Source organism: Haplochromis burtoni, unplaced genomic scaffold (genome assembly GCF_018398535.1).
Source record: "Haplochromis burtoni strain Fernald_Lab_line unplaced genomic scaffold, NCSU_Asbu1 Contig_46, whole genome shotgun sequence".
Taxonomy (NCBI): domain Eukaryota; kingdom Metazoa; phylum Chordata; class Actinopteri; order Cichliformes; family Cichlidae; genus Haplochromis; species Haplochromis burtoni.
In genome coordinates this window covers 830,203-853,683 of record NW_024582407.1, presented here as the reverse complement: position 1 = coordinate 853,683, position 23,481 = coordinate 830,203, and the positions used below count along the sequence as shown (strand labels likewise).

Here is a 23,481-nt window from a genome sequence, read left to right as displayed (position 1 = left end):
AGGCTTCAATTCAGCAAAACAGTTTGCTGGATTGAAGCATTCAGTTGCGTTGGCACAATGTCACAAGCTTCCCAGTAGTGGATATCCCAGCAAATTTAATTCCAAGGTCAAACCATGCAATGCTCAGAGATATTACGGGGATTTGGGTTTGTTTTTGCAGCCACAAGATCTAGACACCTTGCAATTACAGAGTCCACCACCTCTTTTTACAAAAGCATTCTATAGTCAGATGTGAGGCCATCTCCTTGGCAGTTCAAGCATGTCATGAAACAGGATAAGCACAGCAGCAAATCTACTATGGAAAAGCTGAAAAACAAAAGAAAAGAGTGCTGAAATGACCCAGTCAAAGGCCAAACCTTAACCCAGCTGAAATTCTATGGTGAGATCTTGAGAGGGCTGTGCATAAATGAATGCCCACAAACCTCAATGAACTGAAGCAGTGTTGTAAAGAAGAGTGGACCAAAATTTTTCCACAACAATGTAAGAGCGTAAAGTTACATAGAGAAAAATTGCTTTAAAGTTATTGGTGCTAAAGGTGGTTCTACAAGCTACTGAATGTACTTAGTTTTTCACAGGATTGCATAGACCCCTGTAAAACCTTTTTTTTTTTCACATGATCATATGCCTGTATTGCATGCTATTATCATCACTATAATAATGTAGAAAAAACCGAATAATGTTAGACCCTCACCTAAAGGATAACTCTGTTGTTATGACAATGTAAGTACGTATATTTACTGAAGACTTTTTAAGCCCTGGGAAAAGTTGTGACGTCAAAGGCAGGTTGTGTATTTGCACACAAGAAGGCAAAAATTTGTGTTTTCTTTAAAATGGAAGATATACAGTTACCAGTAAGGATACTAATGACATATCTTTGGTAGTTTTGGGGTTTGCACTCCACCACATTCAGATGGTTTGCACAAAATGTTTTAAATATCTGTCACCTCATTGTCTGCATGTCCATCACATTCAGTAGTTCAGGGAAACTGAAAAGTCTTTCTGTGTACCCTAAACACACCCAGAGTCCTCTGAGGTTATATTATAGTTGGGTTCTGTCCCCCTCACTCTTTGCTACTAAATATAGGCTTCTGAGCCATCTGTGAGAATGATTTTGTTCCCTTAATATCACCATCAGCAGTTTCAGCTGGCCAACAGAGACTTCTCCCCTGACTTTAATGCCCCCCTGCCCCCTCCTCAATCCCTATTCATACACCCAACCTCAACCTCCTCCTCCCGTCTTGATACGAACACCAACAGCCCCAACCCCCTGAAAGAGCTGCCATCTGAGTGTTGGTTGGGTTTTGCACTTCCCGGGACCTGGGTCCAGGCGAACGTAGGGTCAGAGGCACTGAGGGATTTGTAAACTTGTGATCGAGATCACCAACATTGGTCCCTCGGTCTCCTCTTCACTGTTTGGTATTTATAGGTCTGTCTTTCTTGCCAGGACAACAACAAAAACTCGGTGAGTGGATCTACATCCCACAAATCACTGTGTCCATTTGTTCTACCAATCAACTGACAGCTGATAACTGGGAGGATTTCAGTTTTGCATAGTGCAAAAGCCGTGAGAGGGATTTAACATGCAATCTGGTCCCACTCATATTTCTGCAGCTGATCTTAAGGAGAAACTAATGCAAGACCTCAAGAGTTCAATAAATAAAAATGATCAGTTAGCAGTTTAATTTTATGACAAATAATTAATTGCAGATGTAACATAGCTATAAAAGTTCCTTTGCTGTTTTTAAAATTATCAAAGGAGTGGTTAAATGTGCTGATCATCTCACTCGGTGGGTGTTGCATATGTTTTATATGGCGCTGCCAAACCCTGAGAGGGGTTGGTAAATCTGAGAACAGACTTGTCTGAGCCTTTAATTATTTAAGGGAATTAAAAGACAGTGTTGAAAATCCTCCTCGTTAACATCCATTAACTAAACCAGTTTGTACACCTGTTTTGAGAGATGGCCAAATATATAGTCAGAATTGTTTTGTGGAGGTGTGTTCTTAAGGGTTATGTTGAGCCCATTTGATAGCCGAATGACGCCATTCCATGTCGCTAAAATGTCTTGGCTGGAAATGGCTTTTAAAAATAGCTTCAGTGGGTTGAGTTACAGCCAGTAGATGTGATGTGATGTTTTGCCACTTGATTGGGCCTTAAAGAAACTGGTGAGAGCTGAAAGTGTTGATATCTGTTCAGAAAGATAAGAAACTATGTAAGGCACGCATATAATTACATGTAAACCAGATGCATGTCTTTCACAGTGGATAGCTTGGCCTATGAGATAGAGGGAAGTTTTCCCACCTTTATGTTTCCATGCAAGAGACTGTGATAAAATATTGTGAATAATTCCATCATTTTTAATAAGCCCGAGGTTTCTGTCTCAACCATAACATGGTTCTGTTTACATTGGCACAGACTGTGTACAGATCTTGTGTCTCCAAACAAAACTGAAACACATATTGAGCTATACGTTTCCTTCGAGGCAGACATCTGTTTCACTAGAGAATGTAAGAAATCTGACATCCCGTTTGAACTTGAAAAATGAGGAGGGCCCTTGCTGTCAGTCTGTCTGATACATTCAGGTCCCGGGGATTCACTTTCAGGCGTGGTGGTAAAGTGTTGATGGTTGAGAGTTATTTTGTGACTATGGTGCAAATCAATGGTAACACTGAAGCAACAACACCCCTTTCAGTGCAATTAAAGCTTTACAGTCAAATTATGATTTATGAATTCCTTTGAATATGGATGTGTAGTGTGAAATAGAAAACTACAACTGAAGGTATCAATTACTTTCTCTTATTTGGTTTCTATTTTGTTAATTTATGTTTTTTTTCATACTAAACCTCTTAAAGTTTTCTATGTTATTTATCTAGACTTAATCCCTTTAAGGAGCTTTTTTTTTCTGGAGAAGTTTTGATATTACTTAACATTAATTAACTTTTGAGTCTTGAACATAAGGGTTTCATTGCTTAAGTATGTGTTCAGGTTAATATCATCACTTGTTCTACATTTTTCTAACCAAAGGTAATGTTCTGTGTTCTCCCCCGGCCCCTCAAGTCATGCCTCTGGGTACACCTGCTCCCCTAACCAAGCGGAAAAAGCCCTCCAAGATCATAACTGACCTATCACATATCCCTCAGGATGGTAAGGCTTACATAAAATGACGTGACTATGAAACCAAGTTACCACTGCTCAGTAGAGCTCTTTCATATAAACACAGTACACAGAAATACACGGTGGTAAAACAAAAAGGGGTACAAATATTAGAGAACTAGCTGCTTATTTGCAGTACAATTAAGTCAATCTACTTTACTAATAAAGGATACCGTTCTTTAATGAAACAATGTTTATGAGTTAGTACTACTTTCAACCTCATTTACCAATGTTAGGGCCATTGTTTGGCTCTCACTTACGTAGAATATGAGTCAGAGCCAGAGGCATCGGAGTTTGACCTGGGAACAAAGATCAGAACTCCTAAAGACATCATGCTGGAGGAGCTTTCCCTGCTGAAGAACCGAGGATCCAAGATGTTCAAGATGAGACAGCAGAGAGTGGAGAAATTCATCTATGAGAACAACCCTGACATCTTCAGTAGTGAGTCCATGGTGAGAGCCTAGTTCATAAACAAAATAAAGTCTTGTTTGTCACTGCAATGCAAATTTATTGACACTAGGTTGATAATCCAAGCAAATTTGAGGCAAATAAATCTTGAAATAGCTTTGAATCTTGTGCAGAAAGGTAACACCTGAAGAACTGTATCCTTACCTTTACAATTTTGCTTTTGTTGATATAAATATTTGAAAGAAACCTAGTACCAGCATGCAGATGGTGATTATTTAAATGTAAAGTCACCTGGGCTTTAATTATAATCATACTGATCAATTTTAACAGTGATGTAAGAGGGTTTTTTGGTCTTGAAGCAGATAAAGACCACACAATCATAATTTTAACCTAACCATAATGCTCAAGTCCTGATCATTATTATTCAGTAAATACAAATCAAAGCATTGTATGGTGTATGATTGATTATAATGGTGATACTTTGCTCTATATGGGGTGGCTGAAGCTCTGGAGGTAGAGCAGGTCATCTGCTAATTGCAAGGTTGGTGGTTTGATCCCTGGCTGCTCCCACTTTGCATACCAAATATCCTTGAGCAGAACATTAAACCCAAGCTGCATGAATGTGTGTGAATGGTAGATAGATAGCATTTATGCATAGAAAAAAATGGTTGTGTGAATGAGGCAAGTTGTATAAACAGCTTTGAGTGCTCAGGTACAGTAGAAAAGTGCTATATAACAACCAGTCCATTTACCCTTTCTTTCAGGACAACCTGCAGAAGTTTGTTCCCTCCCTGGGAGGTCAAGTGGGAGGTCAAATAATAAACCTCGGTGGGCATTTTGTTAGCAAGGAGTCTGGACGTCTGAATTTTGTAGGGCTACAAACAGGAGGAGGGGCCCCTGTGCCTCCCCCAAAGCCTGGAAGCAAAGGAGCAGGAGGAACGGGAGGTGCAAGTGGAGCAGGAAGTGCAGGAGTTGGTGTGGGCGAGAAAGGTGGAAAAGGAGAAGGTAGTAGTGAGTGGTCTCCACTAAAAGGTTTGTCTAATTTCTTTTTCTTTTGGCCATTTGTAGTGCAATTCTGTTTTAGGTACAGAGGGCCATTTCTCCAAAAATTATTTAAAATGCATTAACAAAGTGTGTTTACATCTTGAGAAATACATCTAGAAGGACAACTGTATAAATTAATAAAAAATAACAGTGTACACGATATATATTTTTATTTTTTTTTAAACCAAATTACATATATCTATTAAACACTGAACTATTCAAAAATGTGTTGAATATTTGTATTTGCTTTCTTGCTAAAAGTACTAAAACCACCATGACCAGCTGGTTAGTTAGCTAAGCTTGGCTTAAAGTCTGGAGAAAACTGATAATGAGCAACTCTAAACCTCATTATTTGATATGAGGTACTTTGTGCGTTTAATCTATACACAAGCCTTAGTGCAAAAAACCCAAACAGGTTCCAATATGAGGTTATCAAGAAAGCACTGCAGGAAGTCGCAGTTTCTGGCACAGTGCATTTCAACAATAGCCTAGGGCCAGTTAAAAAAGTATGCTGGACAAGTTGAATGGCCAGCTGCTGGTCTTTTTGGGCTAGTAATGGTGTTTCATTGAATGGATTCACCTTTGAAGCAAACAGTCAGTATTCTGATATCAAAATACAAATAAATATCCTTTATTGAACCACCAGTTCTGGTAGTTTTATAAGTGAAAAAAATTAGATCTTTTTAGCTGCTCCTACCCCTCACATTGTTGCATAAAACAACAGCACAACTAAATTTAGAAAAAGCTAAAATAAAATCTGTCTGTCTGCAGATAAATTGTGCTGGTTTATTTTGCCACAATCTTTCAATTTCTAGCAGCAATACCTGCATAAGAGGGGCATTTCAATCATGCCACAACCTTTATTTTTAAGTTTTAGTTACCAGCACATGTGGATGACTTTCTTTACAGGAGGTGGAAAACATGGCGGTACTAAGCAGCAAATTCATGTGAAAACCTACGTGTCTCCATGGGAGAAGGCCATGAAGGGTGATGAAGGTCTGTTAGCCACTCTACAAACCAATATGCCACATCCCAATGCCAAAAAGGAATTACTCCAGTACAAGTGTTTCAACAGGTAGTTCCCTTGAGGTCTGATATGTAGAAGATTTGTGAAAAAAAAGGAGCTTTAATTAACCTTTCACCTTGGTTTGACAGGAGTGCCATGCCCTACGGCGGTTTTGAAAAGGCCAATCAGTTTCTGAAATTTCAGCTGCCAGAAGCTGAGGCAGCCAAAGAAGAGCCTGAACCTGCAGTGGTGTACCATCATGACATTAGCTGCCGGCCTTCATTCAATCGCACTCCTATTGGCTGGGTGGGCAGCAGTGAGCCCAGCAGCATTCACATGGAGACGGATGCTGTGCCCTTCGATGGGGAGACCGACGAGCTGTGAAAGCATATTAATAGTGATTACTATGCACATACTCACACACAAGAGTAACTGCATGCATACACCATAGCATGCACACACAATAGTTGAGCTTACAATTAACTATTACACTAATGAATTTGAATCTCCCAGTGTGGACAGTTTAAAGCGTACAAATAAAATGAGGTCCTGATCTTAACATGCTCTGTATTTGGTTGTAAAGCGACAAGTTTTATTTGTTATGGGGAGATGAAACATCAAATGTCTATTTGATAAATTTATAAGTTGAGCCAAGCAGTCCTCTAATTTGTCTGAAAGTTTGCTGTTGTAGGTGAAAAATTGCAGATTGTCCCATTGAGGAATGAATCATATATGATGAATAGGTGATGAATGCTAAGTCACTATTGTGCAGGCTGTCTGAACTTGTTACCATAACTGTTATCGCTCAACATTGTCTTTTTTTGTTGTTACAAATGTCTGATGATTTGCTGCGCTATAAAAACCTAAAAACTTGTTTAACTCAATATGCATGCTGTTGCTGATCCCTTAACCAAACAAAACAACACAACACAGTTTCTCCACAATAAACTGTAACACTGTAAATAATTTAGTGCACTCTGAATGAATTCTTGAAATATACAGTATTTGTATGTACAACGTAAATTTCAGAAATGTTATTAACTATTTGGATGTGGGGGGGAGAAGAAGAAGTGAACAAAACAAAAAAAGATCATCCTTATCATGCCCATGTCATATTGTGTACTCACTTGGCAAATGTCATGTGTGCTGAAACATTAATGGGAACTGGGACATTTAAGCTAGTTTACGCAGTTTAACAGTTCTGTATTTAATTACTCTTCTAATTTTTCATTCAAGAAATGGAGAGTAATATAAACAACAACAACAACAACAACAACAAAAAAAACACATACACACTGATGTCTACAGTATTATCTGAAAATTCCCGAAAGTCTGGCAAATACCTGGTAGCTTAAAGTAAAAACAAAATAAGAAATCGTGAGTAACTGCTATGAGTTCGGCTGAACTTCCAACACTAAAAATGAAATCACGACTAAAGTACGTTTCTATTAATAGTACTTCTCCAGCTAAGCAACTCCCGCACAATTGGGGGCAGTCATGTTCCAAAAAGTTCTAGCCAAGGAAAAGCAAAAAGAAGAATGCCATACCTTTGAATGTTGGATACCGGGGGAATCTACTGTCCAAGCACTATTATACAGTAAAGTCTGCAATCTACAACAACGCAATGGACACCAGCCCAGTATTACTAGGTAACATTACGAAGTCTTCAACCGATGAGCTAGCTTAGCTAAATATGTATTTTGGTGGGATGGCTTACGGAATTTCCCAGGAAACCTCGCAAATCAATGCCCAAATTTGCATGTTGAAACATACATGCACCGACTTTATGTCAGTGGGCTCTTTTTAAGTTGAAATACCGAGACGGTTTCTGGTATAGAGTAAGGTTAACTTGTTTAGGCAGCTGAGAGGGTCGATACGTCATGGCCAGCAACCTCTGGACAGTGTTACCTAGCGACGGCAGTGCTAGCCAACAGATTAGCACTGACAAGCACTGCCGTCGCTGTGCGTCCTTCAGTCAGTAGAATGAAAGAAAAGACAAAAAACACGTAATTTCCCTCCACACAAGCTTCTGCTGTGTTTCAACTAAAGGATACATCTCAGGGTATATTGAAGTGTGCATTTAATATAGGTTATGTGTGAAAATCAGTTTTAAAAGTAAACTAAAGAAAGTTCTCCCACCTTTGTAGTCTTCTTGTTATCTTCTCTTTGTGTTGTATATGCACACCCAAACAGTGTATTGATTATGAGAATCACTAAGAAGTATCACTACTGAACTATTTACAGTGTCTTGTTGCCATTTTTCGTGGTTTCCTGCATTAAATTGGTAAAATAGACTTGTATAAGCACTACTGCATTGTTTAACTATTTATAACATGTGAAAGCAAGAGTTTTTTTTCTAAATTATTAATTTTTTTTTAGCACATGAAGTGAGTCAGAACTACAGCAGATAGTTTCCAAACATAACTCTACTAGGAATTATGCTGAGTGTAATCTTGGTCTGTGGTCATTTTAATTTTTTTTAGGTATACTATAGCGGATTGACTTTCATTGATGGGATCCATATCTAAAGCCCAGTTGGCTCCCTTGCCAAGGACAGAGGTCCTTGTCTATTGGGTGCTTTCCTTGGGCTCTCATCTCTACTCTTTCTATCAACTTCACAGGTTCAGCAAAGGTATAGTAGAAATATGACTACTGAAATATTAGTTAGATAAAATGAGAAAAAATAAATAAATAAAGCTGTTATATCCTGTTTTTGGCCCAGAGTATGAAGTGGGATTAGAGAGAGAATTCCAGTTGGAAAAGGGCCTTGTTAAAGGTTTTAAAAGGGTAAGTTCAGTGCTGAATTGATAGAAAGCCATGTCTGAACCAACAGACTAGATTTTAAGACTTATAGTGTACTAAAGGTTTGTGGTAATTTCCAGTTAATTTTAAATTTAGAATAACAAAGTAATAATTTTAATTTAATCGATGCATAGAAATAAAATACCTTAACAGATTTGCATTGTTTAAAGCTGCTTTTGAACAGGTTTCAGGTGTTATAAGTGCATTGTTTTGTTATCAGGACCCTTTAGATTTTGAGTGGAATTTCTGGACTGACTGGGCTAAGCACTCTTTACTGTGGACTCTGATTGGTCATGCTGTCTTATCAAGATTAACCAGCATCTTTTACCCCAAGGTATGAAGCTGTTGCTACAGTAATCTTTAAATATAATATAGGTGGCAAACAGTTTAATCCCACACATTTTTATGTGTTTTTCCATCAGCTTAGAGTGCCAGCACTTGCGATATATGGCTTCTTAGCAGCCAGCAGTGTTTTGGGGATTAAAGGTGTGAGTGTGCTGCTGGTACATCTGGGCTTGTCCTTTTCTATGGCCCAGCTGCGAAAGCCCGCTCTGTCGTGGGCATGTAACCTGCTGCTGCTCTACACACCTCATATCAACGAACTTCAAGACATCCAGGTGGGTTGACTTGGCTTTAACTCCTACAATAAATCTTTTCCTGTACGCTTGTAGGTGTTCTGAACACCTACAAAGCAACACCTAGTTCAAAAACTAACACAAAAATAGTAACTTTGACTGCATCAACAACAAACCACAGACTGTTCTGCAAAAACTGTTTTATTTCTACATTGGTATTCACAGACAAACACAAAGCCACTAAATCCTACACAAGGGGCTTGTGTAGGATTTAGTGATATCTGCCAGTGAGTGGTTTTTTTTTGTCCCATCCGTTTCTACTGTGTCCCACTGTAGAAACAGTGGCAGACTAATCCATCTGTAGATATGAAGAGATCATTGTAAGATGGTAAAAACACAGCAGTTCTTATTTCCAGGAGATTACATGTCCTTTAAAACAAAAAATATTTTTGAAAAAAATATTTTTTAACTGCTGTCCCAGCTGTCATGGGGCAAAAGGCAGGGTATATGCTGGACAGTTTACCAGCCCATGACAGGGCTTTATAAAATATATAAATAATAATGTTAAACTAGTTTTTTTGTAAAAAACTTTTGTTATTCTATAGCAGCATGATATCCAGGAACAATTTGAAAACTTCCTTTATCCTTGTGATTGTTACTAAATGTCATATTTGCCAAGAACACAAGAGGGCGCAAAATACTAAGGGAACCATTTGGTCACTTGCCTCCTTTCTACAGAATATCCAGATCACATGGTTAGGGTGAATTTATTTTGAGTATATTTATCTAACAGATCAATTTCCTAGATGATAAATGATAAATAGAAATAATTTCAGATAAAATGCAAACATTTAGATTCATTTTTTAATGTTACTTAACCATTTCACTATAGTCCACTTATACTGTATGAATAAATAGAATATATATTTAGTGTCTATCTTAGTGCTGTTACTACTAATGCAATGATTTTGATGGAATGCGTCATATGTAATTGGCCTTCCCACTGTATTACACAGAGAGGCTGGTATGAGAGTGATGAGGAGCACTATCTGCTGCTCTTCAGTGTTGCTGTTTGTGGTCTGCGCTTCATCAGCTTCAGCCTGGAGCACTGCTGGAGCCCTGAAGACCAATGCAGTGTTGTGCAGCTTTGCTGGCTGTTTTCGTATACCTTCTATCATCCTTTTTTCTATAATGGACCCATTATAACCTACAAAAACTACATTGAGCAGGTAAGAGACATCAAAGCATTCTTCTAGATTAAACTGAGAATCAAATTTTCCTCTTTGTTTTTTTTTATCTGCAAGAGACTGAAGCTGATTGGTGCTCCTGAGAGCAGATCTCCCTTTTACAGTACAAAAGAGCAGTAACATCACATGTTCACTTATTTTTTTTAATCAGCTTATCTTTTTTGTCGTAGTTTTGTACTTATCCTTACATTATGTGTTGCCTCTTTTACTACAACCCTGAGATTTTTTTTGGGTGGGGCTGTGTGAATGAAGATTCACCTGGCAGTCCTTAACAACATGCTCTTTTGCTCCACTAACAGATGCAGAAGTCTGCGGAGGAAAGTAACAGGGATGAATCTGCCCTTAGTTACTTGGTGCTCAGATTAGGACGGATCATTTTGTGGTGGTGTATTGCAGAATACATGATCCACGTCATGTACATGCACTCCATCCAGTCTAATGAGACCTACATAGAAATTCTTCCTCCTTGGGCCTTAGGCAAGTCTTGATACTCTGTTTTTTTCCACCAACAGCACAGCTTTCTTAAAATTTAAACTTTACATTTACCTACTACATGCTACCACCACAGGATTATGTAAGTTTTAAAACGTTCTCATATATGTGTGTATTTGTTTGTTTTTGATATAATAGTTTATTTGCACTTAAATTAAATATAAGCCCACTCTAAATTAGCAGAGCTGGTCTCTGACATGCACATAGAGTCAGATATACAGTTTATGCAGGTGGTTGTCTAAAATGTCTTTCATAAATTTTTTGAATGTTAAGCAAAAAATTGGTAACATGAATTTTAAAACACCTCTTGGATTATGAGCTTATGTCGAAGATGATATAATAGAGAAAAAACCACACTTGAGTAATCCAAGGTTACTGGTTATATGTTAAACCTGCACTACATCTGGTTTATACCACAAACGTCTGGGCAGTCGTGTTGTTGCAATCTGAGCACAGTTTGCTTATTGACACAAGCGAATTGGTGCCATCTAATCCTTCATTTCTTTATATTTTGCTTCCAAGAAGCCACACTTTCTTGTAATTGGTATTTTAAAGCAAATGTCTTGGGGCTTTCTGAAGGTCTGAAATACTTTGTTACTATTAGCCTGTTGCAAAAACATAATTTGTTCCAATTTTCTTCGTTCACTATATGAAAAATGCCAAGTTTGACACACATAAAATATTATTTCTGCAACAAGGAGATTCCTAAAAAGCTGTTCGCTAGACAATTGGCATATCTGAAAATTTGAAGAAATTGGACAAGTGACCTAAAATCACTATACTGCAGATGAACAAAAAGGTCATATCCTTAAGAAATTGGAAACAAAATCCAGCAAAGGACCTAAGAGATGCTTCTGGACCCGCAGTTGGTTTGTGTATTGTTTGTTGGCCATTATGTATGCCAAATTATACAAAAACTGGACTAAAAATCACTGATCTTATCTTATAGATCTTATTGAGTAATTAATCCAAATTTGAAATTTTTGGTTTAAATCGTTATAAATATGTAGAGAGGAGGTCAGGAGAGAGGTACAAGTGGAGGCTCTGTAATGGTTTGGGGCTGCATTTCAGCCAGTGTTGTCAAAAAAGTTGATGGAATTGTGAAGAAAGGAAGAAATGAAGTTTAGATCAAGACCTTTGGACAATAAGATGACTGGAAAACCTGTGGAACAAACAAATCACATCTAATCCTCCTTTCCCATATATCTTTTGAGTTTTTACTATAAATATAACACTGGCCTAACATACGTTTGAGGATTATATAGAACTTTTTTACAATAAGAACTTTTGATTTCACCACCTACTTTCATTTTTGTCACAGGTGGTCTTGCTCTAGCTGTCGTCCAGTTCTTCTATGTGAAGTATCTGGTACTGTTCGGCCTTCCATCCATGCTCGCTACTTTGGATGAGCTCGTTCCCCCCAAGCTTCCCCGTTGTGTCAGCATCATGTACAGTTTCACAGGCATGTGGAGGTAAGACAGTGGAATCAATTCTGGGAAACCACAGTGATAGAATAACAAACATAGTACTATACTGGTCTTACAGCTTTGCTAAATATTCCCTTTACTAGAAAAGCTACCTTTCCTCATGTCCTTAAATTAAAACAAAGTCATTTATTGTCAAGTTTCAAAGTGGGCGCAGAAAATAGTTTCATTTTATGTTGTTAATAGTAAGAACAACAGGTTATCCTACACAAGATCACCTGAAGATCATTCTTTCAGACTCATCATAATGATAAGCACATGTTAAGCTATTATTTTTAGGCCAATTTGTTTTCTTTAATTCATAATCAGCAGGTTTGTTGCAGTGTTTCTTAGACAGCAGGGACATTATGAAACAAACTGAAACCTTGTAGAGTAAAACCAAAAGCTTTAATAATTGAGTTTTACTTGTGTGTCAGTTAAAGGAACCTGGATATTTCCGGTTTATTATTATTTTACGCAGTGCTGTGTAATTGTAAGAAACGGGAAAGATGCTTTGATTTTTTTTCTGTTTCGTGGTTTAGAATGTGCTCGTATTGAATTATTTCTGTCACAATGAGCGGAAAAAATAATAATAACTTGTCTTTTCACTTATTTTTTCAATTAAAATGAAAACTAGTCTAATAGATCTATTCCTAGTTTATACTGAAGGGGTCACAATTGCTCAAGTTAATGAACATGCAAAGGAAAACGCTTGTTACAAGGGACAAGGAATCTTATTCAGCAGGTATTTCATTAACAAAAACAATAACACACTGTGTATAAGTATATAAATAAGGATGAACATTTGTGCTATTGTGCTGTTAGTATTTAGACTTTGCCACTTCAGAAAATCTCTTTATGTATTTATATAGTGCAAAATATACATTCATTTCATCTTATCTATTACAAGCTTATACAGTGCAGTTATTTGTTGTTTAGCTCTTAAATGATTTACCTTTATGATCAGGTTTCATGTGTATGATGTTGGCAGGTTTTACTTCCTTTTTATGGTTTAAGGTTAAGGGTAGACAGTTGAAACAACTCTTCATATCTTAAAAATAAATCCTCAAAAGTAATAATCATCATCACAATGAAGATGAATTAACATCTCTCTACAAGAGCTTATATCCTGCATCAAGGGACGCTTTACTGCAGGACCATTTTAGCTTGCCGTATAAACTAGCAGCTTATTATAGCAGTGGGCAGTTTTTAACAGAACAAACATACCATTAAGTGCAAACCTTGAACATATTACCATCTGCAACAAAAGGAGCGACTCAAATTGGGTTTAGATCCTGGTTATAAATTACCAGAGTATCCCAGCAGTTTGTCACTTTCTCCCAGTACAATCAGTCTTGTTCCCAAATGTAATTAACAGTGAGAAATTCCCCATATTTAGAGTACAAAAAGCTGAGCTAGAAGGCTGTGTGTTGGTATTACAGTAAAAAAACGAGAAAAAAAAACAGCTGTAGGATAAACGGACCAGTGTGCTGACACTGATGCACTCCAATCGAGCCTGTGTGTGTGCGCTGGTCGAATTCACTGATGGATTGCATAAAGCTATCCATCAACATTGCTGATGAAACAATTCCAGTTATAGACTGAGCCAAATCTAATCTTCTTAATGACAAAGAGGAAGCACATAAACACAAATGTGTAAACATACTTATTGCGCAGGTCTCAGTTTATATGAAGCCCAGTGCTCAGCTGGTTCTTACTCAATGATATATTATTATTATGTAAATTTGTGACTCAATGTATTTTTTTCACTCTTAGGCACTTTGATGAGGGGCTGTATCGATGGCTCATCAGGTAAGAGGCACTTCAGCGATGGACTGACTAATTCCAATGTTAATGCATACTTAAAATGAGAAATGTCATCCTAATCAAGTAATGCCTCAAGAATATCTGCCTATCTGCATCCATTTATTTGTCTGTCTTTATCTATGTCTGTCTTATCTAATATTTGGAATACTTTTGTATCGCATCTGTTATCTATTATGCAGTTAAAGAGCTTATTTCCTGTGGGGCATTGAACCTGTCAGCTGAATAACCTTAAAAAAAACATGCCATTCTCCTGCTGCCTGCCCACATTTTTCATCACAATGGATAAGGATGCTGCATTTGCATGTAGGCTTTCTCATGATTATGAGGTTGCATGTTGTTGGTGAACAGTTCCTCTATTGTGGCGCTGCCCGTGCACCCTGGAGAAATGCCTCCTTGTTTAATATGTGCATTTGTAATTTGCACACTTGTACTTTGGACAACACACATTATTGGTTTGTTTGCTTTTAATGATGCACACTTGGCTGAATGCAGCCTATTGGGAGTTTATGGTTTGCTTGGTGGAGGCAGGTTGCTACATTAAGGCAACGCTACAGTTGCATGGTTGTCAGAAAACACAGTGGAAATGTTCCCCTGTCTTGGTTATTATTTGCTAATTAGGGTTTTATTTTTTTCTCAGTTGTGTGACGGGTACAGTATGACGGTGCATGTGTACATCTACTTTTATGAAAGAATGCATATTAGAGATTTAAAATGGCTCCAATTAATTTGCTAGAGATCCCAGAATTTAAATTGCAAATGCAAGTTTCCATTTTAATTTGTGCCCATTAGAAATTGTTTTCTCCTGCTTAATGGCATCAGTTGCAATTATCCTACCGCAGATGCAAAATGATACCCATGACACAATGCCCCCGACGTTCCTTCTTGCAAAAGTGCTTTTAAAGAGGTTTTAATGCAGTTCTGAAATTCAGTTGAAATTGTCTGAAGAGCGTTAGATGAGTGCGTAGGTGTTAAATGATGTACTCTACATGACTCACTGACACCCCGTCTCCCTGGGCAGCTAAGTGGCTCATTCTTCGCCATTCCATTGCGCTTTTCCTGTCTGTGTGCCACAGTCTCTCAGGTTCTCCATTTCACTCGCATTTAGTTATTGCCCAACAAAAGAGCTCTCACTGGGTTATTGATTGAATTATTGCAGCTACACACGAGCAGAAGCATTTGATCTCACACCTTAGTAAATATTGGTTGCAAATATGTAAGTGGGGGAATAGGTTGGGTATGGTGCAAGGTTAGAAATTAACTTCGGTTTTTAGTGCATTTAAAGCAAAACCGATTAAGTAAGCTGCATGCCTACACAACAACAATATATACTACACTCTTTAATTCCTAATGACAGTCGATAAAACCTGTGAGCATGTTGTAGTCTGCACCACCTGCTTGGATTAATCAGGTGTTACATAACACATTGATTAATCAGAGATTAATGTACAGCATGATATTATCATATTTTGAAAAACATCTGTTTAGAATCCATCTACATCCAAATGAATGTATTAGATGGATAGATACTCTGCATGTTTAGGTATTCAGTTTCCTCTGGCTCTGACAATCTGGTACCTTTCCATCTGTTTTCGCACCTACTTTCATCCTCAATATGGCCGAGCTGGCCACTCTATTTCAGGCTTAGAAAATGCTGGCTCATCTTTCAGGAACATTGATTAGCCACAGGGTGGCTGAGATAATGAGTTCCCAGCTCAGCAACACTGCACACAATGATTTGTTTGTTAAGTGTGTTGGAGTGATATAGCATGTTCAGACTCTTGTCAGTACCTCTGGGACAGACAAGGTTCTCGCAGTATCTGAGGCAATTTTTCTTCACAACATGCTCTGCATTTGATAACGACTGGACGCTATTCACATCGAGTGTGTTATCACATGAGGTGCTATTTTTATACCACATGGAACGTAATCTAATCTAAACCACAAAAATGAACTGCAGGAGCTGTGCTATAGCTTTACTGTTTGATGAATTACCTCATGAGAATTGTCGCTCTTTTATTTAACTGTGTATCCTCACAGTTTATTAACTGATATACTGAAGTCAGAACCAGGAGCAAAAGTGCGCTAAAGTGTTGAATAATACAGAATTTGTACGTTTGACAGTGGGTTAAATGTGTGTGAATCATAAAAAAACACTTAAAAACATTAACCCTCCTCCAGAGTTGTTAATAGGTTGATTGATATTCTCTGGTTTGCCTCTATTTTTGCAACTAGACGTCAAAGCCACGTTTAAAAGTAAAATCAGCATGAGCACGCAGTTTTTTCTGGTTCTGATTAATCCAAAATGCATTGTGGTGCCATTTTTACACTTGCAATGTTTTGCAGTGGTTAGTCTTTACACAGGTTAGAATCCCCTTTTTTATTCATTCTGTTGACACTGGATTGCTGTTATTTTTATGACATGTACTCGTGTTTCAGATACATCTATGTTCCACTGGGAGGTTCACGCCATGGTCCTCTTTGCAAAATGTTTTCCACTGGCGTTGCGTTTGGATTCGTCTGCCTCTGGCACGGTGGACATGACTTCTTACAGTACTGGGCCCTGATGAATTGGGCTGGAGTTCTGGTGGAAAATTCTCTGAAGTCTCTCTTTGCCTCGACCTTTATTCACTCCGTAGTTGTAAGTTTGAAATCCATTGACGGTGCTAAAACATTAGGTTTAAATTACCTACTAAGTCTTTCATTTAAGATGTGTGGATGTAATAAAAATCTCTCCTGCAGTCAGAAATAAAGAGGTCATATTATGTTATTTAGTGAGAGATGATGCCTAGAGAGGGTACACTAATTACAGACTGGAGACAAACTGGCTGGATCTTGTCACATCTAATGGGGAAGTACACTTAACCTCAAATATTCATGTTAGTAAAAGCCTGTTCCCAATTGCTTCTTTGGCCATAGCCTTGGGAGATGGTTCATGTTCTCAATATAGTGCTCATATCTGATGGCACACCGTGAAATCCACCTAGTTTATGGTCACACAGTTCATTTGTGCCAGGTGCCTCTCTGTTCCTTCTGCCATGTACAATAGAAATGTCTTGTGGTTCGCCTCTTAGTATTTATTTTTCTGATTTCCCAGGAGCAGAATTTCTCTGCGGCGATGAAAAGGCGATGCATCGCCCTTGTCTTTGCCTTCTCCACTGCTATGCTCATCCTTTCTAATCTGGTGTTCCTTGGGGGAATACATGTTGGCAGAATCTTCTGGAAGCGTGTCTTCATTCACGGTAAATTGCTTTCCACAACATTCACTCAGTGGGAATTGCGTGTGGCTTTATTTTGCAGGATTGTTTCAGCTGGCATTTGTACATTCTCCTGTGTGGATTATCAGCCATGTGCTCCTTTTAATTTGACAGCTGAGTTGCATTGTAGGTCATCACATGTTTGCCCTCAGCGGTGAGAGCAGCTAAATATTGTTTTTCCTAAAGCAACAGAGCGAAGCCAGCCAGTATGTACTAGAAAATAAAATCGGAAATAAAATATAAGAAATCATTAAAAATTTTGCTTCTCTGTAGGCTTGTGTATTTAACAGTTTTTCTAATTTAATTAATCTGCACAGGCGAATAAAGAGACATCTGCTTATGTGGTTGTGCCAGGACCTATTTTTCTCCCAGTGTCTCTTTTTTTGGCTCATTGGATACCTAAAGAAAGATGGCAGCGCCTCTTGAAGCCTGTCTAGTTACGATAAGCAGTCTGAGCTGCACTCGCTGCTGGGCTGGGAGCACAGTCGGTACAAAAAAGCCCATCAGTGGAATGTCACGTCATCAATATTGTATATTAACCAAAACTTTAATGTGGAATTTTAATTGAGTTGAATATGAGTTTACTCATTTATATCGCTAAAATGTGGCAAACATAGAGGCTGATTAAAAGTCCAAAATGTACATTTTTATTCAAAGCCGGCAGAGGTCAAAGACAGTAAAGCAAGCAGCCCTGCAAAGGATCCAGAAGAAGAGCAGGCAAACACTAAATCCAATTGTCAGTCACAAAGGAGACAAACACAAAAAGATAAGAAGGAATAAGACAATCTGGCAGAGATCTGTGGAAACTGACGAGTGTATCTATATAAAAACCGTTGGGTGAGTCGCTGATTTAACACGGGGGAGAAACGGGGAATAGGTGTGGAAGATGACAAAGGAAAAACTAATAAGGCAGTGGCAAATAGAAATAAAATTACCGCAGGAAGTAAAACAGACGAGAAGCAGTGATTACAAAATAAAACAAGCAATAGCTTGAACCAAAACATGACATTTATCCACTTATGAGCAGCAGTGGAAGCTGTACTACAACAACAACATTTCTACCCTGTAAAGTTTGTACAAGTGTTGGATGTTAGGAAACAGCTGCTTAATTGCTTCATTATTTCTTTTTCTTTCTTTCCAGCTCTTTCTTTGACTCTACTAACTCCTGAGGGAAATAAGTGAATCTTTAGCTGCTAAATGCATTTACCAGCGAGTCCCAGACTGTGCCAGTGTGCTTATGTTTGGTGCTGAAACTATGGTTTACACTGTGCTCATGAGAGCTGAAAACAGTTGCCTGCTGTTTAAAATAGGATTTTAAAAGGAACTTGAAGAGATGAAAGTTGTTAGTAAGCTGATCTATGTAGTGCCAGGGACGTTTTTTTTTTTAAAAAAATGACAGATTGTTGTTTTCATTCATTTAAAAAATACATATATATTGATGTGAAGATCACTAGTATTGATGTGAATGGTTTACTGTTAGATTTAAAGGTTGTGTAATATCACCCACGAATGCCATGGCAAGAGGTAAACTCAGGTAACAGATAAAGGGCAAAAGACCGTCTTTCTATTTCATGCTGATTTTAGTTCATGTTGTGCAGTGAGTGTAAATCCACAAACTGAAGCACTTCTTTATTACTTTTCTTTATCACTATTTATTATTTTAGCATTTCTGTTTATACCACAGTCTGTGGGATCTTAAAGTCAACCCTAAGCAGTCTGACAGGGTATTTTCCAGTCACCACTTAAGCTTCAATGTTACAGTAAAATTTTGTTGGAGGCAGCAAATGGTGCGTAACTTTACACCTCCTCTAGCACTCCTGACCTCCTTCGTGCTCACAAGACTGTAGTCTCGGTGTAAATAAGTTAAGAGGAACCCAAAAATAAGTGCATGGTGTTTGAAAATACCATTTCAGTTGTGAATTATTCAGAGCAAGAGCTGCACAATAGCTGAGAATCTCAGTTTGCTTTTATGGGGATTTATTAAGATCATTGAAATGCTAAAAAAAAAAAAAGACTGGAAAATTAGAAATACATGATTTAACAAATCACTTAATAAGCTCGGTTCTTTCACTGATTACATGTGTTTTTGCACTTTAAATTGAGATATAATGGTTCCAGCAGAAACGCCTGAGGCAGTTACTTGTGTCTGCGTGTGTCCTCACAGGAAACTGCAGAGAGGGAGCTGTGGTTTCATTAACATGAGTGTCTGGGATTGTGAGTGGTGCAGGCAGTAGTGTAATTGCTCCCTGACCTTTCTGGGAAAATGTACAACAAACAATTTTCTGAACACACTGTGTGTCTTAAGTTGTTTGTGTTAACAGTGTCCCCTTGAGTCTTGCACCTGAAAGCCCCCATGTACTCTAAAGTTACAACTAAGAGACAGACCAAGTTTTAATTCAAGAGCACACAAACACAGCAAAAAGTACCACTGCACTGTTATGTGTGGGGTTTTTTTTTGTTTGTTTATTGCATGCACAAATGTGCTGATGACATCTTCACTGTTACCCAAGGAGTACTTTTTGTGTTTCATTTTTAACTGCAAAGATTCCTTAAAGCTCAATTTAAGGCACATGAAGTCCTAAAAATGGCAATATTTCCCCTTAGAACATTTACCTAACATTGGTAGAATTGCTATATATTTACTTTAGGCAACAAACGTGTGTTGTTCCCAATTTTAGCACATTCTTTTTTTGTCTAAATAATAATGGTACTTTCTGGGAAGAAACACAAGTCCCTTCTGGGGTTGCGTCAGGAGGGACATCCAACATAAAAATCCTGCCAAAGCAAACATGCGGCGCTACCCACTGTGGTCGGCTTAGCAGATGACTCCCCGCATTTCATTTTACCATAGACTTTTACACCAGCTGTCCTTCTTATTTCAACCCTTCCAAATCTTGAAGCAGAAATCTTTTGTGTGTTAGGCCAGGTTGTTAACCACTACACTGTTAAGCCATAGTATTAGCGTTTCAGAAGCTAGTTTTTTAGTGTGCAAGCATGCTAACATTCAATAAGTAGCACTAAACACATCTTGTGTATAAAAGATAGGTGGAACCCTTATCTGATTTGACTTTCTTTTCTTTGTTTATTTTAAAGCAGTCATCACTGTGATTGGGATAAGACTATCCGGTTGCTAAGTCTGACGTCACTAGCCGGTCCATATATCAAATGATCACTATGGCATTACTGAGAGTTGAAAAACTGTCTAAAGTCTTTCATCTTCAATAAAATGATCAGCGTTCTGCTCTACCAGGTGTAACAATTGAGTTTAACATCCAGGCATCCATGAAAACGGAATTTATGACATTTAACGGAGTTAGAAATTAGCAGGAAGTTAGCTCGCTAGCTTCTATCTAAATACAATATAGCATGTTCTGACTGCGGGGTTTTGGAAACAAATTAAAACGTACAGCTCTGTTATCACTTCCAACATAAATGAAGACAGAAAACTTAACAGCAGTGATGTTTGTAGGGTTACTGAAGTTTGGCTATCTGGTATATAATGATGTGCTACGTGACTGCTAGCGACACAGCTATGTTAGCATAATATAAACAAGCTAACTTTTTTTCCACTCGATAAAAGTTAACGTGAGTGTTCTCGGTGGTCAGGAACAAATGTAATCGCATGGCAGGATGCTGTAAAAGGACCAAACTTCAGCCAGGAGAACAACTGAGATAATCCATCCACATATGAGGTTAGTCATTCATATACTGCTGCATGGGCTGGGTTGTAGTTACATCCTAAGGTTTTAAAAACTGAGCTTAAATAAATGATTAGCGGTAATAAAAGCCGAGGGAGGTCAACAGTGATCACTGACTGTTTTAGGAGCTTTTTGAGATTAAATAGAAGAAAATACAAAACATTAAACATGTTAACAACACAAAAGCCATATTAAACGCAGACTACTTTAGGCCCGGAAGTAGGATTCGTTACGTCATCACTTAACAGCCGGATAGAGTTGCTAAGCTAGCAATGGCTAGTTAGCTTTGTTAGCTGGGTGAATCCATAATCCACTGATAGGAAATGGGACAGAGTCCATAGAAAAATGACTGGGTGACTGTCAGTGGTAGGAAAACAATCACATTTTCCTCTACTTCTGCCTTTCTAGTGATATTATATAAACAAAGAGGTGAAAAAAAGAGCTAACCTACAATTTTTAAGTTTCTTCTTTTATCTGAAAAGTTGTTCTGGTCATCAGTTGGTTTTATTTTGTTTTTAGATTTTAGTTGCCTGCAAAAAACATTGCAAATAATCAAGAAGAAACGAAAACACCGAATACTTTTTTAAAAAATACAATCAGTTCCAACATATTTCTGAAGTTACCTTTGGCTAGTAGTGTTTCTTTCAACTTTGCCTTTCTGCTATGTTAGTTGTTGGCCACATTAAAGATTGGATAACTGACTGGAGAACATATTTCACACTGAGGGTGTTAATGAAATGCAGATACCTGCAAAGGCAAAACACTGGGGTGTCTTGGCTCATAATGTACATGTAGGCTAGAGGGCTTTAAATAATGAATAAACAGGTGGGAAAGGCTTCATATAATGATAGCTTATGTGAAAATGGTTATACCCAATGTGATTAATAATTAGTTCATATTTACTAAAACATCAAGGCTTTTCTTAAAGATGGTTGCAATCAGACAGAAATGCACTATGCATACTACACAACACAAAACTTATCCTCCGTGCGCCATTAAAATATTTTGCATCATAATAAAGCTTTTCTGGCCTCAGCTCATGTAACCTTTTTTTTACGCAGACAGAAAACTGACAGTACAGCTGTGCATAAAGCAGCCAGTGTGTGCGTGAATTAGATTTTGGCATGAATAGAAAAGAATAGACCATTGAAAAGCATTGTGGGTGCAGGTGCAGGTTACTGAGATAATCTGGAGGCAGGCCAGTTGGGGAGGAGGTGCAGACAGCTGTCCTTACCTGCCTGCACGACCCTCGGAGAAACGGCTAAATATAGAAAAAGGAGGGAAAAAACGTAACACGATGCAGTATGGCACAGGGAAATGAGCAAACCTACTCACTTAGCATATACTTTTAAGCTGCGTTTAAGCTTCATTCATAATTAAATAACTGACAACAACACATAGACTGCATTATCCAGATAGTTTGTAAATCGAAAAACATGCAAATATATTTGCTTTCTTTTTGTTTCAGGCTGGTCTACCATGGCCCCACCAATGCTAGCTTTCCTCTACTGCTATGCTCAGATTGGGCTTGAGTGGACTCCTCACCCACTGTGAGTCACCTTGACTTAAGAGCAGTGACTGAGAATCCCTGCTACTGGACAGATACAACAACCTGCTGACTCCACTGCCTTGCTCTCACCAGCCAGAGTCTCACTGTGGTGGACCTGGCTCATAGCCACACAACCTGTCCAAACCTGGCTGGAGTACGGCTGAGCAGCCACTTTCCAAAACCCGCAGGTCTGCACAAAATTTGTCTGTAAACTGATACTTACAGAGAAAGTTTTCTGAACTTTGGGTGAAATGTAAGTGCACCCAAACTGTAATAAAATTGCTGAAAATTTAGGGCAGTCTGTAATAGCAGCTCTGAGGCAGTAAGCTAGATGAAATCACTGCTATTCTAAGAAACTGTAAAAGAAAATGTGGACTCTGAATCTCTCTCTTGGTTATATGACTTTGACAAGGTATTGCTTGGAGTTGCAGGAAGCTGAAGAAAGTACCGTCTTCCTGTAGCTCTCCACAAAAAACAATCAGATGTAGACGGTTGACAAAAAAAAGCATATCCAACTGCAGTCTTTGATTCAAAACACTAATCCTGTTGATTATCAGTTTATTACATCTGGGATGTAATAAATGACAAGCTGCTTTTGGCTTTTTTGTTGTTACATACTAAATCACCTTTCATTTCCAAAATGTCAACATAACAACTAAATTTAGACAAAAGTAAAATCTCATTTTGTTGCAAAACTCATCTGCCATCTGTCCAAATCTGTCAAGTACTTGGTCATCAAGGACTGTCAGAATGTGCCTGCTCAGTCAAAGCAATGTGATTAACGCTGAGGGTTATGAAACAGCAGAGGAGTCCAATCCATTTGTGCTTTACTGTAAAGCTTTTGTTTCAAGGGGGTTTTGCAAGTCATAGGCTGATTACACATGTGAGAGTGACACTGCTGAATAATGTGCATTAGAACTGATAGATGTTGTTGTTGTTGTTGTGTGTGTGTGTGTGTGTGTGTG

At 38.1% G+C, this 23,481-nt stretch overlaps 2 protein-coding genes across 3 annotated transcripts; both read left to right on the top strand.

The window, feature by feature from the left end:
• The first annotated feature begins 1,220 nt into the window (after nucleotides 1–1,220).
• Nucleotides 1,221–6,572, top strand: myoz1a (myozenin 1a). Of its 2 annotated transcripts, none has more exons than XM_005951007.3 (6): nucleotides 1,221–1,462; nucleotides 3,056–3,142; nucleotides 3,416–3,603; nucleotides 4,324–4,591; nucleotides 5,513–5,678; nucleotides 5,759–6,572. In XM_005951007.3, exons 2-6 carry the CDS (start codon nucleotides 3,058–3,060, stop codon nucleotides 5,991–5,993), a joined length of 942 nt encoding a protein of 313 aa, XP_005951069.1. In that variant the 5' UTR covers nucleotides 1,221–1,462; nucleotides 3,056–3,057; the 3' UTR covers nucleotides 5,994–6,572. The 2 variants fall into 2 exon arrangements, with proteins under 2 accessions (XP_005951069.1, XP_014186086.1); XM_014330600.2 differs by having other exon boundaries at nucleotides 1,222–1,462; nucleotides 3,023–3,142.
• A 559-nt stretch (nucleotides 6,573–7,131) lies between these two features.
• hhat (hedgehog acyltransferase) lies at nucleotides 7,132–23,475 on the top strand. The gene is made up of 12 exons (XM_005951008.2): nucleotides 7,132–7,258; nucleotides 8,093–8,241; nucleotides 8,332–8,396; nucleotides 8,632–8,745; nucleotides 8,834–9,028; nucleotides 10,003–10,215; nucleotides 10,533–10,710; nucleotides 12,047–12,197; nucleotides 13,965–14,000; nucleotides 16,452–16,653; nucleotides 17,110–17,254; nucleotides 22,436–23,475. Exons 2-12 carry the CDS (start codon nucleotides 8,121–8,123, stop codon nucleotides 22,519–22,521), a joined length of 1,506 nt encoding a protein of 501 aa, XP_005951070.1. The 5' UTR covers nucleotides 7,132–7,258; nucleotides 8,093–8,120; the 3' UTR covers nucleotides 22,522–23,475.
• The last annotated feature ends 6 nt before the right edge of the window (nucleotides 23,476–23,481 follow it).